The following is a 16,859-nucleotide window of genomic DNA, read 5'->3' as shown; positions in this document are numbered from 1 at the left end:
GGAAGACATAATTATTTAAAACCACAACAAAACAGTTTCTCCTATTACCTCTTTTCCTCTTTTGCTCTCAGCTGCTCCTCTTGTCTTAGAACCTGAACCATCACAGACTCAAACGTGCCTGTTGACAAGCCTACTAAATTGCGAGGCGTGGAACGTCGTCTTGTTGAAATGCATGCTGTTCCTTTCTCATCTTCCAGCCCGTAGCATCCTCTAGATGTTACAGCTATTGATGTTTTCTCTCTTAAATGCCTAGAAGAAAAAAGCAAGCCAATTCACAATTACAATTTTCCCTACCAATGGCACTTCAATGCCTACACTATTTTTCACCTGCCATTTTTTCCACTTTGAAAGTTCCTTCATGAAATTTTAAACTTAAACCCAACATGCTAACATGAGCTACATTTTCACACCTGTTAGAAATGGTGGATATTTATCTCAAGTAATCAAATATTATTTGGAGATTAAATTTTCTATATTAATCCATTAATATTGGGAAAGAAAATACTTCCAGGAGATCTGAAACAAGAAACTATCATTTCTAGAAGACACCTAAAAAAACCAAATGCACTTGTTGGTTTGGGTTGCAGGTGTGTGTTAAACAGCAGTTTAATTTTGTTAAAAATTAAAAAAGATGAAAAGCAAAACACTACAAATTTGGTTGTAAAGTTACGTTTCATCTTATACTGCTTCAAAGTACTCCACCAAAACTGGTATGAGAAGTAACACTCTATGGCACAACCTCTGAAAACATTTGAGGGGAGGGGAGAAAATCCAACCTCCATTCAAAAGCAACCTCCATTCTAAGGTAATTTTCTGTGGTTTATAGTATCTGAGAATCCTAAAACCAACACTGATCACTTCCTTGGAGTCACTTGATGGCGATCATTGAGCTAAATAGTGCTCTGTAATGAAGCAAGGATGATTATTCCAAGAAGTGGTTCTTGAATGTCATTTTTACTAATAAAATTAGTTCTGTTAAACACATAGAACAAACTTGTCTGATCAAACACTGTAAAAGAACTTTAAGACTTCTAGATTCCATAATCTTTTCTATATATAGTTCTTAGAAACTTTTACCAAGCTAGTGTGCACAGACATATTGAAAAAATCTTTACAAATCTCTGAACAGTTAATATAAGAGAAATTCACTATATACTAAAGTAGGATTATTTTTAGCCAGTTTAATATTTCTTAATATTTATTTGAACAAAGACTGTGCATTTGTGAAAGAATGACAACAGCAATTGAATTTTTTTAGTAAATACATATATTCCTATTTGATGACACAGTACATAAACTGACTTCACTTTCTTACGGAGTTTCTAATAAAAAGGAATTAAGCATGCTCAGGTTCTACTGAATCCATTAAGTAGTCCTGTAGTTCAAGAGAACCCTCAACAAAATGCCCTTCAATTCAACACAGTTGAGATGTTAGTCACACAACATACAAAAATGAACTTGGAACAAATCTTCCAAGCTGCATTTGGTTAGCTATTTATTTGCCAGCAGAAGCTCTTTTAACCCAGGAATTCAGTTTTTTTTATTTTTTTTTTAAATCAAGTTTATGCCCCATTGGGTTCAGCTCCTTCCCTTCTCCTCCCAAACTGTCCCCAAACTGCTGTTAGGCAAAAAACCTTTCAAATACAGTGTTGCTACACCAACACAGAACACATCCACTCTGGCTTATTGAGTTATGCACCACACTCCTCCAGCGTTCCTGCTACACAAGCAAGATTCTTCTTACCATCTGGTGGCTAATGCTCTGTGTCACTAGCAAGTTTAAGGCTGACAGACTTGCACAGCTTTATGCACTTCCTAAGACTGTTCCTTCTTCACCTTCAACCTTTGCCAAAAAATCCTTTTGGTTTTCACATGCAAAATACTATGTCGCTCAGAAGACTGGTGTACTTTTTCATTGTAAGAAGCCACCATGGTTTGCTGAATAGGAGTAAACTAAGCCTGTGTCAAACTCATGGGAAGGCATGTATTTCAGTTGTGATTTAAACCAGGTTTTCTACTATACAGGTTGATAGCTTTCTATGCTTCAGCTGCTTTGCCTGATAAACGAGTTCCTGCCAGGGACTTGTATTTAAACATATCACAATTTCCATTTTGCCATTTAAGACCATAATACACCAAGCATCATCTTTTGTTTTATAATTATCAAAAATTATGCCATTTCAAAGCAGGTACTTTGGCTCAAGATTTTATTCCTATGTATTTTAAAGACTGTAAAAATTCGCAGACTGTAAAAATCACAGTTTCAAAGAATGAGGTGTTTATCATAGAGTTTTGGTAGCTTCACTTGCTTTTGATAGCCTAAAATAAAGGAGCATTTGACATCTTGCCTAAACAAGTGTGCCTCCCTGTTCATAAAAGGCTTATTTCAGAAGGAAAATCTTAGCCAGGAAATGCCGTGCCCTATTTTGCATTTTGGTATTTTTGGGTTTGGAATCTCCAAAGCATTTTGAGACTGGAATAGTTCTCAGTAGGAAACATTCCTCTTTGTGGAAGTATTGACAGTTCGTGTGCTTTATTGTGGGTTTTTAAAAAAGCATTCAAATGGTATTTTTTATATAAAAAACCCCCATATCCTCCTGTTCTGCTTTATGGAAGTAGCATCTGGCTGGGCGCCTACACAGCCTTCTGCACGTACCGGGACAGCAGCGCCAGCTTCTGTTCCAGCATCATCTCCAGCTTCTGGGCCTGTCTGGAGAGCCAGTGATCTACACCGTGCAGCCGGTAACATGTCTCCAGCATCAGCCGGAAGTCACCCACGAAATCTGCTATCCCCGTGTACTGCCCACTGGAAAATTTCTCTTCCATCTTCAACAGCCACATTCCAGCTGGCGATGGCTGAAAGGAGCGACTACTGTTATGACCCGAGATGGAGCCAGCTCCTTCTGCCCTGACGGATGCCTGATCCGCGAGGGGTTTCAAAAACGGTTCTGTCAGAGGGCGATACTTCTCCAGGAGAAACTCGCGCAGGATGCGGTACCCCTGCTGCAGCTCGGGATTCAGGCTCTGCTCCCCGGAGCAGCCGCCGCTCTTCCCTCCCGCATCATCTCCCTCCTTGTCCGGCTCCTCCTCCCCGGACCGAAGGCGGCTAGCCGCGGGCCGATCCGCCGAAAGGCCTCTGCCCGCGGGCTCTGCCGAGTCCATCTCTCCCACCCCGCGCACGCACAGGGCCTGGCCGGCTGCGGGGGGGCTGCCGGCCCCGGGCCTGCTCTTCAGCATCACCTAGGCACCGCCGCGCTCCCCCTCGCCCAGCCGGCGAATCCACATCGGGGTCACCTATGCACAGAGACACGATTCAGTCCCTCGCCACGCTCCCCCGCGACGGCCCCAGCCTTGCCCCCAGCTACGGGGATAGGGGTATTGGGGGGAATGGGGGGGGGGAGGAAGGGCTTGTGCGGGGTGTGTGGGGGGCGGGGGTGTGTGTGCCGCGGCTGCCGGGGAAGAGGCAGCGGCCGGCCGCCGGCTTGGCCCGCCTCCCCCCCGGCTCCAGCCTCCCCCGGCCTCCGGCCAGCGCGCCCGGCCCTGCGTACCGCCCCGCCCGCCCGGCGACGGTGACCGCGCCCTCGCCTTGAGGGGCCGCCCGCGGCGGCGGACACCGGCGCGTCCGTGTGTCCGTCCGTCCCCCACCCCCCCCGCCCCGTATCCCGCCGGCCTCGACCCCTCGCTCCCTTCCCCGCCCGCGCCGCAGCCCCCCTCCCCCTTCCCCGGCCGCGACGGGGCCTCCCTTCTCCGCTCGCCCGCGGCCATCTCCCGACGGGAGGAGGAAAGGGCGGTCGGGCGGCGGGCGCCGTCGCCGCGCCGGCGGCCCCCGGCCAGCCCGTGTCTGCGCGGCGAGCGCTTCCTCTCCTCGCCTCACAGCGCGGCGGGGCCGGCCCAGTGGCGGCGGCGGGTGGAGGCGGCCGCGGCGGGCAGCGGTGTCAGTTAACGGTCGGGGCGTTCCGGGGGTCGGTGGGGGTAGAGAGGGGGTCGGGGGGGGGGGGGGGGGGCACCCCCCCGGGAGAGGGGCGAGAGAAAGGGACCCGCCGCCTCACCTAGCGCGCATGCGCCCTAGCGGCGGCGGCGGCGGCACGCTGGTTGTTTTGGACGCCAGGTGAGGTGGCGTCATCAGAGGGCGCCTGGCGTGGAGCGGGGCGCGGGAGGCGGGAGCTGGTGCGCACGCGCAGGGTTGGGCGTTCCCGGCGGGAATGCTGGTGGGGGGGAGGCGGCGTTGGAGGCCTTCGCGCCGGGGAGACGGCGCCGCCTAGCGGCCTCTGTGAGGGCGTCCTCTCGTCAGGGCGGGTGTGCGTCCCCGGTCCTCCGCCCTGCCCTCACTCGTCACGGTGGTGGATACCGGTGCGGAATAACCTCCGCCAACGCCACCGAAGCGCAAACGGGCCTTTGCTCTGGCGCTGCGCGTAAGAGGTTTCCTCGACGGACACCCGGATCACATTCGGGTTTCCCGAGCGGTGGAGGTGTTCCCGTAAGGACGCTCAGCCGTGAGCGTGAGGCAGTTCGCAAAAGCGCTCGGCTGCGCCCGCGGGCGAGTTGGTGTTCCGCGAGCGGAAGCTGCTGGGATCCGCGCTGAGCCGCCCCGGGGGCACCGCATTCCCCCGGCGGCTCCGCAGCGGCAGCCTCAGGCACCGGGGAGACGATCGCTTGGGTGCGCAGTGCTGACCTTGCCCCCTCCGACAGATACAACTGCCTGAACAGCTAAGAGAGAGGCAGTGAATGTAAGGGGGCGGGGGGGAACAACCCCAGTTTTCTTTGATAGAGCCGCTACTTCTATGGCGGCATTCTCGTCCCATCTGCAAGGCAGCTTTCTGCAGAGATGGCTCCAGAGACCTTGCTCGCGACGCTGTCTTGACAGGAGTAAGTCAGAGGTTGCAACGTGAAAGGAATGCAGAACCGCTCCCCTGTCATGACTGCACTTTATCGATTCTAAGGGCACCAGGAAATTTCCGTCCCCGTGTGGTCACAGCCAGTTTTCATAAGTGCTTCTGCCAAGCCGTTTTTGCGGAAGGGGCCTGAGCGGAGGCCACAGGCACAGTAGCCCGCTCGCCGTGCTATGCTTCCCCTGCAGGCCATACCTAAGGGACAGAAGTTTGGGGCGCACCAGCTTAGCAAATGCCCCCTCTCGCCCCATTTTCCAACCCCAGTCTACGAAGCTTTGGTACAGCCTATGAACAAAGGTTGATCCCTGAGGTCCTGGCACCTCTCCTATCACACCTCTCCTGTAATACCTGCCACTGATACTGCAGCTACCTGGCTTTATCCTCCCAGTCCTCCCCCTTGAACTGCAGACTCCAAAGAACTGACGTCAGACACCTTGGCATGCAGTTTGTGGCGCTGCAGCAGAGGCTGCAGCCTGCCTCCACGTTGGAGGGGGGTGATCCTGCCTGGAGGACCACTGTGCACGGAGAAGTTAGCGATCCACGCAACAGTTAACTTGAGTGTTGCCACGTACAGCATAACCTTCAGGTCGCTGTTGTGCCATGTGCGTCACATGGCCACAGAATAAACTCAGCCGGCTTGCTGTTAAGAGGAGCTGGCGGGCAGCTGCTGCGTACCAGTGATTACACTGCCTCTGTGACCTTGGCTCAATCTCAAAGTGCAGCAAGAAGTTAGGCGAATATCCTTGCTGTCTGACAGTAGAAATGATGAATAGAGTTGTTTTCTTGTAAGAAAATCCTCTAATAGCCTGAATGACTACAAATGGGGTAGACCTTCCACAGATGGGGGCTTCACAGTCTGTGCCCAGGTCAGAGGGCGATTTGATGCTGCACTGCTCGTGGCTTGCAGCATCTGAAATGCTGTTAGATAACAGTTCTCTATTTCTTTATGGTGTTAACTCTAATAAATTGCGTTTGAAATGATACTTTGCAAAGTCTGAATGCCTTTCTTGCTGGGACCGTAATAAACCAGCATGTCCTGGTACAAAACAGAGGGAATGCTGTCTTGTGTTTTCCTTGATAACTTATCTCAGGAAGAGAGTTCAGCTTGTCTAATTCCTACTCCCAGTTGAAGAGGGAAGGTTGTCATCAGGGGGACAGAAGTGGTGGAGGGCTTCCTGCAACATACATGGAGGTTAAATCAAATGTGGAAAAAGCATGATTGAAGATGATGGAAAGCAGCCAAGCAAGTTACAGTGGGAATTTTTGGTATAAGTTAAATAAAAGTAGTTTAGACTGGCAGCTCTTTTAGCAGCTTTGTGGCATTGGCATGTCGGTCAAGCAACACTCGCTTTCTGGTACTGCTGGGTCAATCAGATAGGAAAATTCATCCCAGCAGGACTCTTAGGCCTCTTCCCAGGACACCCAATAGTGGCTTCCCTCCTCCCTTCAGTCCTTGGCCTGACAACATGTAAGGCCACAAGTCTTCACAAGTCTCGAGATCAGGCCTGCCCGGGATTAATGAGGATCAGCTCTCCACTAATGTTCAAGATGAGGCTTTTCTTTCTTCAGGACTGTGAATATCCAACCCCACTGAGATGTGAGTTGCTTGCAACCTCCCTGCTGTGGGACCTGCTGGGACCCAGACACTTTGCAGAAATCTGTTAGCCATGGGAAATGGCAGAGTGAAAGAAAGCTTAGCAAGACTATAGACAGTCCAACTATTTCAGTTGGACCAAACATGTACTGTTGGAGGAGAGAGGGAATTACAAGCCCTGTTCTTCTTGCTTGGGTACTACAGTACTGCGGCTCTTGTGAGTGAGCTCTCTGCCCTGCGTGCTGTGCTGTGTCTCTCCGTTCCCGGCTGACCTTCTGCTCCCTGACACTTACATTATACCAATCTACACCTGCTTGTGATTGCCCAGAATGTGGGAGGTGTGCTTCAAAGGGCTTCTTTCTCCCTGAAATACAGCTTCACAAAGACTAGAAATGGCAACAGTAAAGTTGCTTTGACTTGTGTCGGCTGACCAGTTACCGTGTCTCCAGTTGCCTAAAAGCTCTTGGTTTACAGGTACCTATTATGATTTCTTTGAGGTGGCTGTCTTCTCAATGACAGAAAAAGAATTTGTGGTCTCTGGAATATGCAGTTTTGTGATGGGGAAGGAGAGAGACTATAATGAACTACTAAAGCCAGTATCTCTCTTCCACTGTTCTTGTATTCCAAAAAGTTAGAGTTTTAGTTCAATGGTTGTGAACGTGTTTTGTAGGTCTCCCCTGCGAGACAGGACTGAGATAACATGGATGGTTATATCACGTGCTGCATGTCTAAGTAAATAAGAGCTGTTGTTTTCAATGTATGGTTAGCTTTCAACTCCACTTTTTTTGATTGTTTCTTTCTTTGAAGGGCTTGTTTGCTGGAAGCTCATTTATATGTCCTTCAACAATACCAGGTAGCTTAATAAAAGTTGTTACTTCTTGCTATACATCTGGCCTTGCCTTGATGCTATGAGAACTTGTAGTCAGAATTTTGCATACACTTTATAGACTAGTACATGAGGAGCCACAAAATGTGATGCTTGTTGATTTTGGTGTGATAACATCTCAGCTATATTTAGGTCTGCCTTAGAAAGCAGATATTTTAGTCTATGGTGATGAAAGAAATACAAATATCAAGATTACACTCTGAAATTAAATTTACAGTGACGAATGGGGCCACGTATGACAAAACAAGATAATATCCTTTATTGGGAACTATGACTTGCATCACTGAAATGTTTTAAGCGGGATAATTTTTCTAGGTATGCAACTAGGATAAAAGAATTTTTTTAAAAAGTGCCTGAGATGAATTATACTGGATAACAGATCATTCTACCCATCTGCAACTTTTATGTGTTATTTTGTCTTCTGTAATGAAAAAATACATTGCATTTAACCAAGCCCGTAGTATGCTGTGTACTTTCTACGTCTTGCCACACGAGTGCACTGTTGAATAAAAACCATACCCCATTCCTGCTTTAAGTTAGAGGTAGTACTCCATTTCGATGTACCCAGGATATAACTGTGGGAGCAAAAGGAAACAAGCTTTAGAAAATATATAACAATGATAAAATGGAGTTGTGTTTTACCACATTCAGTTTTAGTAATAGGAGCTACGACCCACATACCAGAAAAAAATACTGTTCAGAATAAATAGAGCTGATAAATTTAACACTTCAATGAGGTTTATTCTAATTTCTCTCCATACATCTGAATTTGATACACAATTTTTGTAAAATATCATGATATAGATTTACATCTTTTTTAACCATAAAAAAGAATTACAAATGTGGATCTGCATGATCTTTTCTAAGACAGCATGTTACACTAAATGAGCCCCTCTGCCTTCATGTTATCACAAAGAAGGCAAGAAACTTTTCAATTAGAGTGTTATCCACAGTGTCTGAGATAATTAGGGAAAAGTGCAAATGTCAGGTGGATAAAGGCATCAGGGAGAAATGTGAGATATGCTTGGGAAAGAGTAATCTTCCATATACAGTTCGCAAAGGACAGGATGATCTTGTAGAGGAATAGAGACAACTCTCAGACATGACCAGTATCCTTTACCTCTGATACGATTGTTTGGTGAGGGAACCTTAGTGGGTCATGGAAGTCAGACTCAGGGATCTAAAGTTAAGCAAGTATTTTAGGCTGACCATGAAAGCATCCACAATTTCTACAGATACCCATTGACAATGTAAATATTTAGTCTCTTCCTGAAACTTGACCTGGGTATTATTATAAAAGTTTTATAGTGTGCCCTAACCTCATACTTTGCCTTTACATTTTCTCTCAAACTGAATTCAGTGTTACTAGACCATAAAGTAATAGCTAGCGGCTACAAATATTATATAGATTAAGATGAACTACTAGGCAAAGCCTATAAGTTCTAACTGCCTGGGTTACTTGTGGCCATTGTCTATATTTAACAACAGATTGTATGTGAATTCTCAGAGATTTATACATAATTCTTAGAAAATGTGTAAAATATTTTACAAAAACTGCTCTAAACCTCTTAAATCTAAAGGTCCTCTAGTTCAAGTTCTTGTGTATCCTAACCTTTTCAAGAGGACTACAGCATTTTTTTTAAAGGTAAATATCACCATTCCACCACCCTTAAAGAATCATTTAGGCTGACAGAATTATAATATGCATATTAGGACACTGGAAGGTTGTGTCCTAACAGGTCAGGAGCTGCTTGTTTCAGGGTGTGGGATGAAGAAAGATGATTGCTACAGCAGCAGTACAGAAACAGTGTTTAGCAAGAAGAGTAAAATTGTGTGTTTCTTTCTGTGAAATGCTGGACTTTCTGAACCTTGAAATAATGTTATCTGTTTGCTTCTGGAGCAGTAAAGGGTGTCAAAGAGTATCTTACACTTTCAACTTCAGGTTATGTTCCACATACCAGAAAAAAACCTGTTCTTTATATAACACACATCCATTCAGTGTATCATTTTCTTCTTCTGCTGGCAGTGTCATAAATAGTGACTGATTAGCTTACTATTACCTTCATTCTGCTTCTTTTAGTTCATTTGTTAAGCCCAGAGGTCCAAAATTCAATTTTCTGCTACTGATGACCCCCACAGTGACATACAAGACAGCCCACGTTAAGGGTCCTCGGAGCTCTTCTGTGAGGTGAATTAGCACTGCCAGCAGAAACAGTGAAATTGTGTGCCCAGATAACCACATGCTCCATTTGCTTACATAACCTACTGGTAAATAAACCCAACACTAAACTCCAGACAACACTATCAACGTTCTTTTCTTTTGAGGATCTGCCACCTGAAGTTTCCTTTTTATCAGCTGCACAAAAATTCTTGGGGAACAGGGTCTCTGATATGTAAAGAAAATAATCAATCTTTGAAATGTTCCAGATGAGTTATTTTTCTGATCTTTTTCATCCTCTCACATGTCCGACCACTGTTACTTAGATCTTCCTCCCATTTAGGGATACAGTACTACTTCTTATTGCGAATGCTGTCCTAGTTGCCAATTAGATATACAAGCCGATAGAAAACAGAGGAAGCACCCTTGAATTTTACACTTTAGAGGCATTCCCACTTTTTTGAGTTCTCAGAGCTGTAAGCTGTTTTGTACCCAAAGTTCTGCATCAAGTAGTGCCGAAAGACTACAGTTCTCCCTAAAAATAAGTAATTCTCAGCAACATAAAGTAGAAGTAAAATTTTACACCTTGCAATGCATCAAAAATCCATTCCTTTACAAAAACCAGAAATAAGTATTTAATTTTTATTAATATGATGTTATGATTCAAAATTCTGTTATGACATCTTTTTAGAACTAGAGAAAGAATAAAGCAAAATGAACAAATTCAAATATTTTTTCTTGATTCCAGATTGCCTTTGAAGTCCACTGCATAAGCTAGTTACTTCTGATTAGACTGCTAAACCAGGCTCCTCCTGAAGAGCAGTGTGATGGAACTTGCCATTTTTATTCTTTTCTAAAACTTTAAAATTTTGTGTTCTTTCCCATTTCTACCTTTTATAATTCACTTGCCTAGTGCCAGCTACTTTTCTCCATAACACTGCACCAAAATTACTTTTTGTCACCTAAATATGTGACAGGCAGAACAGAGAGGTAGCTCTAACGTTGGTTCCTGAACAGTAAAACTAATCGTAGCTGGTTCTCTGTGAACTGATGTGTCCTGATACGGAGTTACACTGCTGCAGTATCTTCACATCCTTAAACCTTCCCTCATTCCCTCCCCTACCTTCCATGAACACTGAGGCAAGAGTGGCCTCTTCTGGTTCAGTTTCGTACCTGCTTGCTGGTGTCACAGATGAAAATACAACTTAAACTGTGAATGCTAAAAGGTGGCGGGCAATGACTGCATGTTGAGGTGGTGATGAATATATGAAACTGATCTTTGAAGCTCTGAAGCACAAGCCTGCTACCTGCAGTTGATACGGGCTGGCTGTAAATTTTGGTAATATCTGGACAAAATAGAAGTGACATGTTCTGAACCCTCCAATTAATTAGGGAGAAAACCACCAGTTAGGAGGCAGGTCATGCATTGTGCTTCTCCACATAGACTATCTGGATTTAGAAAAGCGAGGGGTTGGGGCCCTGGAAAGAAGAGATGGCTCCAAAAAGAAGGGTCCCTGAATAGAAGTGGTCTAAGAAAGTGGAAAGGGGCCCAGAAAGCGGAAGATGAAATCCTTGTTGGAGGAAAGATCCTGGAAGTGGGGAAGATCCTGGAGATCAGAGAGCTGTGTGGAGATGAAGCTGTGGCATGCCCAGGGACCTTGGCTAGTAATGCCCGGGACGCGTGCTGCAGGAAGCAGCACAGCAGGAACCAAGATGATTTTTCTGTCCAGCCATCCCAGACCAGCAGCAACCTTCCTGCAGAGGAGGCAAGTGTAGACCTAGGAACGTGACATGAGTGATTGATTGTGCCAGATAATCGGGTAGGGTAAAAGCTCTACTCTCTTTGGTTCTGAAATAAACACGAGTGTTCAGATCCACTGTGGGCTGTCATTTACCTTGTTGCACCCAGACAGCCAGTACATGCAGGCTGATAACTAGGTCCTTAGCCAAAGAGAAAGGATAACTGTTCAGATCAGGCTGCAGTTTTTCATTCAGCAATGTATGTCAGTCTGTCTGCTATTCAGCTGCTGCTGTTCACAAAACTTGAAAGAATGTGTATTTTTTTCAGCTAAGCTTCCTCCTTTTATGCCCATGCCAAACTTGGTCAAAATTACCCAGCAGGTTCAAAAGTGATTTGAGAGGACAGACAGATAGACAGCACAACTGTGTAAGCCTCAGTTCCTTAGAAAATCAGGGAAATGGGAACTTGGAAACTGCCAACAGCATACATTTTTACTCTTCTTTCTGTAACTGTGCAACACAAGAAAGGCAACCACAAAATTGCTTCATATAGACTTAACATTTATGTAAGTGGAAGGTTTCGCAACTTTACTATGTCTAGTTGCAGAGCTGAAACTTGTTTTTTATTGTTCTGGTATTACAGAAATCACAGTTATTTCCCTTTCCCATTGCTGAAGAGTGGAGAAAACATACAAGGGTATAATTTTAATAGCAAAGAGAGATTTTGAGAGAGACTAGATACAGACATTAAAAGTATACAGACAGGCAATGTTTAGGTGACTAAAATATTTGCTCTGTTCACTGCCCATTCAGTTGCTTTATATTCATTAACTGTAAAGACTATGTTCCATGGTACCTGAGAAGACATATCACAGGCCAGAGCTAAAACTGCAGTCACCCAGATATGAATGTCTGCTTTTGACAGGGGAAAAGAGAACTCCAAATATGTTCACATTATCAATCATTCTACAGTATGCATTGTATATCACTGTGTCTGGTGGCTGGTGTCAAACAAAAGCTGTGGCAGTGCTTAGTCACCTTACACATTGAACACACATATAAGACAACATTTGTCTCCTACTGTACTAGTCCGTCAATGAAGAATAGTGGAAAGACTGGGCAATACTTGAAAAATATAAACTATAAGGATGATCTGTGTTTCCTGATAACTACAAATACTGATGCTTGTTCACGAAATTTTTCACAAAAGTTGTAGGAATCCATCAGTAGAATTTGGTTAAAATATAAGTCTTCAGTCTCATCCAACCACACCTCTTCTGTACATCTGTTTTAACTCTACATTCAAAGAAAAACCACGATTATTTCCAAATAGGAGATTTAGAAAAGCCAGAGTAAATAAATTAATCAACCAATATAAGTAATTAATTTTTTTTTTAATATTAGTTTAACAGAATCACAAGGATAGTTGAAGTTGAAACAGACCTCAGAGCAGGGGAAACTAGAACAGCTTGCTCAGTGCCTTGTCCAGTTGGGTTTTGAATATCTTCAAGGAAGGAGGCTCTACAACCTCTCCAGACAACCTGTTTCAGTTCTGCCAAGCTGCTTTCCAGTCAATCAGCCCCAAAATCAGAAAAAAATGTGCTGCTGTAAAGTGTCATTCCTCCCCAGGTGCAGCAGTTTAGTTTTCCCTTTGTTGAACTCCATGAAGTTCCTGTCAGCCCATTTCTCCAGCCTGTCAAGGTCCCTCTGAGTGGCAGCATCTGGTGTATCCATTCTGTGTATAAAGCACTGTTCTCAGTTCTGAGTTGTTTTCAAAATTCCTGAGGGAGAACTTGGCACCATCATCTAGATCATTGATGATGTTAAACAGTACTAACCCCTGTAACAACCCTGGGGTACACCATGAGTGGTGACTGGCCTCTGAGGTGGACTTTGTGCCACTGATTACAATCTTCTAAGCCTAGCACCAGTTTTAAACCCACCTCACTGTCCACTTATCTAGTCCATATTTCATCAGTTTGTCAATAGGTATGCAATGGAAGACTGTCAAAAATCTTACTAAAGGCAAGATAAACAGCATCCACTGCCAGTCGTGTCATTGCAGAACACTATGAGGTTGGTCAGGCAGGATCTACCTTTCATTAATCCACGCTGACTACTCCCAGTCACCTGCTTGTCCTTTGTATAGTGTAGAAATGGTTTGTAGTATTATTTGTTCTACCTTCTCTGGGATCAAGGTGAAGCTGACTGGTCAGTACTTCCCACGATCCTGCTTCCCGTCCTGCCTGGAGGCAGGAGTGGCTCTCTCTCAGTCCTCAGGAACCTCTCCCAGTTGCCGTGACTTTTCAGAGATAACCAAGAGTGGCCTTGCAATGACATTCGCCAGCGCCCTCAGCACTTGCGGGTACACTCCATTAAGTCCAAAGGGCTTGTTTACATCCAGTTTGTTTAAATTTCCTCAACTGGATCCTTCTCTACTGAGGATAAGTCCTCATTGACCCTCATTGAAAATCCCCATTGAAATCAAGACAACTAAAGAAAAAGAACTGATCTCTTTTTAAAGATACAGCATGGCCTCCCTTTGTGTAACTTTTAATACAAAAATGTAAACTTCTGGAATGTCCCTTTATATTGTGTCACTCCCACTCTCTTTTGAAGTTAACCCTACTCTGCTTTAGAGTAGAAGGACTAAAGTTAATGTGACTCAATTTTGCATGTAAGAAAGAAAAGCTACTGTAGTCCCAGAAAATATCCTGACAGCCTCCAGGTTTTCCTCTATATGCAGTGAAAGCACATGGCTTGTAACACCACTGGGTATTGCAGCATATTACAGTGCAGTGGACCACTTTTGCTGAACCCCTTCTGTGGAGCCATGTCCCCCCTAGCTAGTGAAGAGAGCACATCTTTTGTGATCTCAAGTTTAAGAAATGTCATCCTGCTGTTATTGCTGGAAGGGCCAAAAATTATGTAACTCATAATGATTAAAATGCAACTGCAGTAACATTTGGTGTAAGAACTCTAGACTTTGAGAAAAGTTAAAAAATAGTAAAATGGCAGAAATAGCTTCCCTTTATACAGTCTCATTTTTCACTTTTGTGCGTGTGTTTTTAAGAACAGATGTTTTTCAAAAAATGGTAGACTTTGCAGCAGTGGTCAGCATAGTCATTACTAAGTCATGAGACTTTTGTTGCATGCAAAAACACATGGATGTTTAAATAACTGCCTGCTGTTTTGAGCAGAAAGCTTCACTGTAGAGTAGAACAGAATTATTTAATGACAGTTTGGAAGTACTGGGAGAAGTAGATAGGCTACTGTAGACTCAGTTTAGTCCTGTATTTTGGCATGCCATGTAAACAGGATGTTCACATAAAGATAAAGTTGACTGTTACATGCTCATGTTAAAATGTTCTTAGAATATTAAAAACCCCTACAGTTTCCAAGAAAAAAAATGTATTGATAGATTACCATGTCAGTTTGTTTCAGTAAGTTGCTAACTATATTCAGTTTGGTATCTTCATGCCTTTGGGGAGAAAGACCTCACTGTGATGAAAAAGAGGAACTTCTTATACAAATATTAACATATGTTCTGGCATAATGAAAATATAATCTGTATTCCCTAATAGTAGGTCACTGGATTTTAGACTAGAAACTCTGTATTCAAAACTAGAGCAAGTATTTTTGAGCTGACATCTCCAAACTCTGAAAATACTGTCTTCCACATCTGTTTTAATGTTTTCAATTACTTTCACTGAAAATGCTTTGGATAGGCTTTCTTTAGAATATTACTATTTGTGATCAAACTTTTCCCCAGTGTAAACCTGTAAATACACTGGAGTCAGAATTAGAAATAAGTTTTTATATCTGATCTTTTTTTCTGGTACAGTCCATTGGCTACATTTCAGTTTTGTTCCAGCTTGAGAGACTTTGAGTTAGGTATCCTGCAAATTCTTTGCAAATTAACTGGCTGATAAAGTGTAGTTGCTATTATTTACTGTATGCTCAATATTATTCACGCAGTAGCATGTGGTACCAGGAAACGTCTTCCTTCTCATTGCTGCAAATATTGACTTTTTTGCAGATTAATATCCTTTTACCTAAAAAAAAAATGTCCCCAAACCAAAACCCCCAAACCAAACCAGTTTTAGGCAGTTGTTTTCCTTGTTTCTTTCCATGCCAATAATTATACTAAACCTAATTTTATAGTAAATTTTGTTGATGGTTTTTTTTCAAGATAATCTGAGATACTAATCTGAATTAGAAGAAAATTTTGAATATATGTCCAGTGATGGACTGGACCTAGCGTTGTAACTCTAGTGATACAGTTATTAGTCGGGTCCGCGGCTGATGAAATACATTGAGTCTAATGGTGAAGCTAGGAAAATAAATAAAAAAAAAACAAACAGAAAGAAGAGTGAGAGACAGAGTGACAGAAAGGGAAAGGGAAAGCAAGAAAAGAGAAAGAGAGATGGGGGCAGGGGAGAAGGGAGAGAGACACAGAGAGAATGGAAAATGCTTCGCAGTGGCCAGCCAGGAAGAGAAATGTGCCGGGCTCCCCGGGTGAGTGTCCTCCCCCAGTTCCCTCTCCAGTGAAGCAGTGTTCTCCCCTAAGAGTACTTTTCCCACAATAACTTGATGTTTTTCATCAGGACCCGCACAAATTCACCATTGGTTATTGTCCTTTTGATGCTGTTATTGCTGATTGAAGCATGCACTGGTCAGGGAAGGTGCTGCACAGCTGGTTCATTGCTGAGCTTTCTGCCAACACTAAACTTTGGGATACAATAAACTAAAACCTCTATTTCTTGTTGAAGACCACTACTGATCTGGGTTTAGAAAGACTCTTTAGATCCAAAAGTGCTCAATGACTTAGTCAATTACAACGTAAACAACAATAAAGTTTAAAATGAACTGTAAAGGCTAAGATGGAAGGTTGGCTGCAAAGTGGATGCATCCGCAGTATTTACATGGCTTAATCTACCCTGACTGTATCAATTATAATTAGTTTAAGGTTGATTCTTCTTGTGGCTGCTGATGATATATCTTATTATTTAGCTATTCTACAGTAGTGTTGGTGTAGTGTGTTATAATGTTCATATAGTTAGTCATTTAAAATAAAAAAATGTTCTGTGCTGTGGCAGTGGGGACCACAAACACTTCACTTAAACCTGGAATGTTATCTCATGGCCCAGGAACAGATACAGCCTGTAAGGATGGTTCATGTGACATGCAGTCTACATCTTGCAACCTGGATCCTTCTGCTCCTTACCAAAAAACATGTGCTGCAGCATTGTCAGATCTTGACCCAGTGTACCCTCTGAACAACTGTATTAAAAAAAAAAATAATCTTTTGCCACATCATGAATTTTTCATTGCACTTGTCCTGTACTGAGATGACAGTCTTACATCATGACATTTAGAAACCTTCTCACATTTTTCAGTCTGCTTGAGTAATAGCCAAAGACTTGAGATTTCAAAGTTTCACATTGCTTTGTTATTAAATATATCTTTTAATAAAATCTTTCTACTGACCTGATACACCACCAGTGTCCAGTGAAGGCTTAATTTTAGGCTTAACTAAAAAAGACTTTTCCTAAACCAAACACAGGTAAAATACAGAACTTTCTTGACATA

General features: G+C 43.6%; 1 protein-coding gene across 2 annotated transcripts in view; it reads right to left on the bottom strand.

Moving 5' to 3' along the window:
- KIAA2026 (KIAA2026 ortholog) overlaps nt 1–3,380 on the bottom strand; it is a 53,298-nt gene extending 49,918 nt beyond the window's left edge. For both annotated transcript variants that reach the window (XM_049794300.1, XM_049794301.1), the window contains exons 1-2: nt 2,657–3,380; nt 49–249 (exon numbers count right to left, since the gene is read on the bottom strand). In XM_049794300.1, coding sequence (XP_049650257.1) covers nt 49–249; nt 2,657–3,237 — 782 coding nt within the window. In that variant the 5' untranslated portion in view covers nt 3,238–3,380. The remainder of the gene's footprint in view (nt 1–48; nt 250–2,656) is intronic.
- Between the last annotated feature and the right edge of the window lie 13,479 nt (nt 3,381–16,859).

Source organism: Accipiter gentilis, chromosome Z (genome assembly GCF_929443795.1).
Source record: "Accipiter gentilis chromosome Z, bAccGen1.1, whole genome shotgun sequence".
NCBI classification, from domain to species: domain Eukaryota; kingdom Metazoa; phylum Chordata; class Aves; order Accipitriformes; family Accipitridae; genus Astur; species Astur gentilis.
This window is presented reverse-complemented; position numbering and strand designations above follow the sequence as displayed.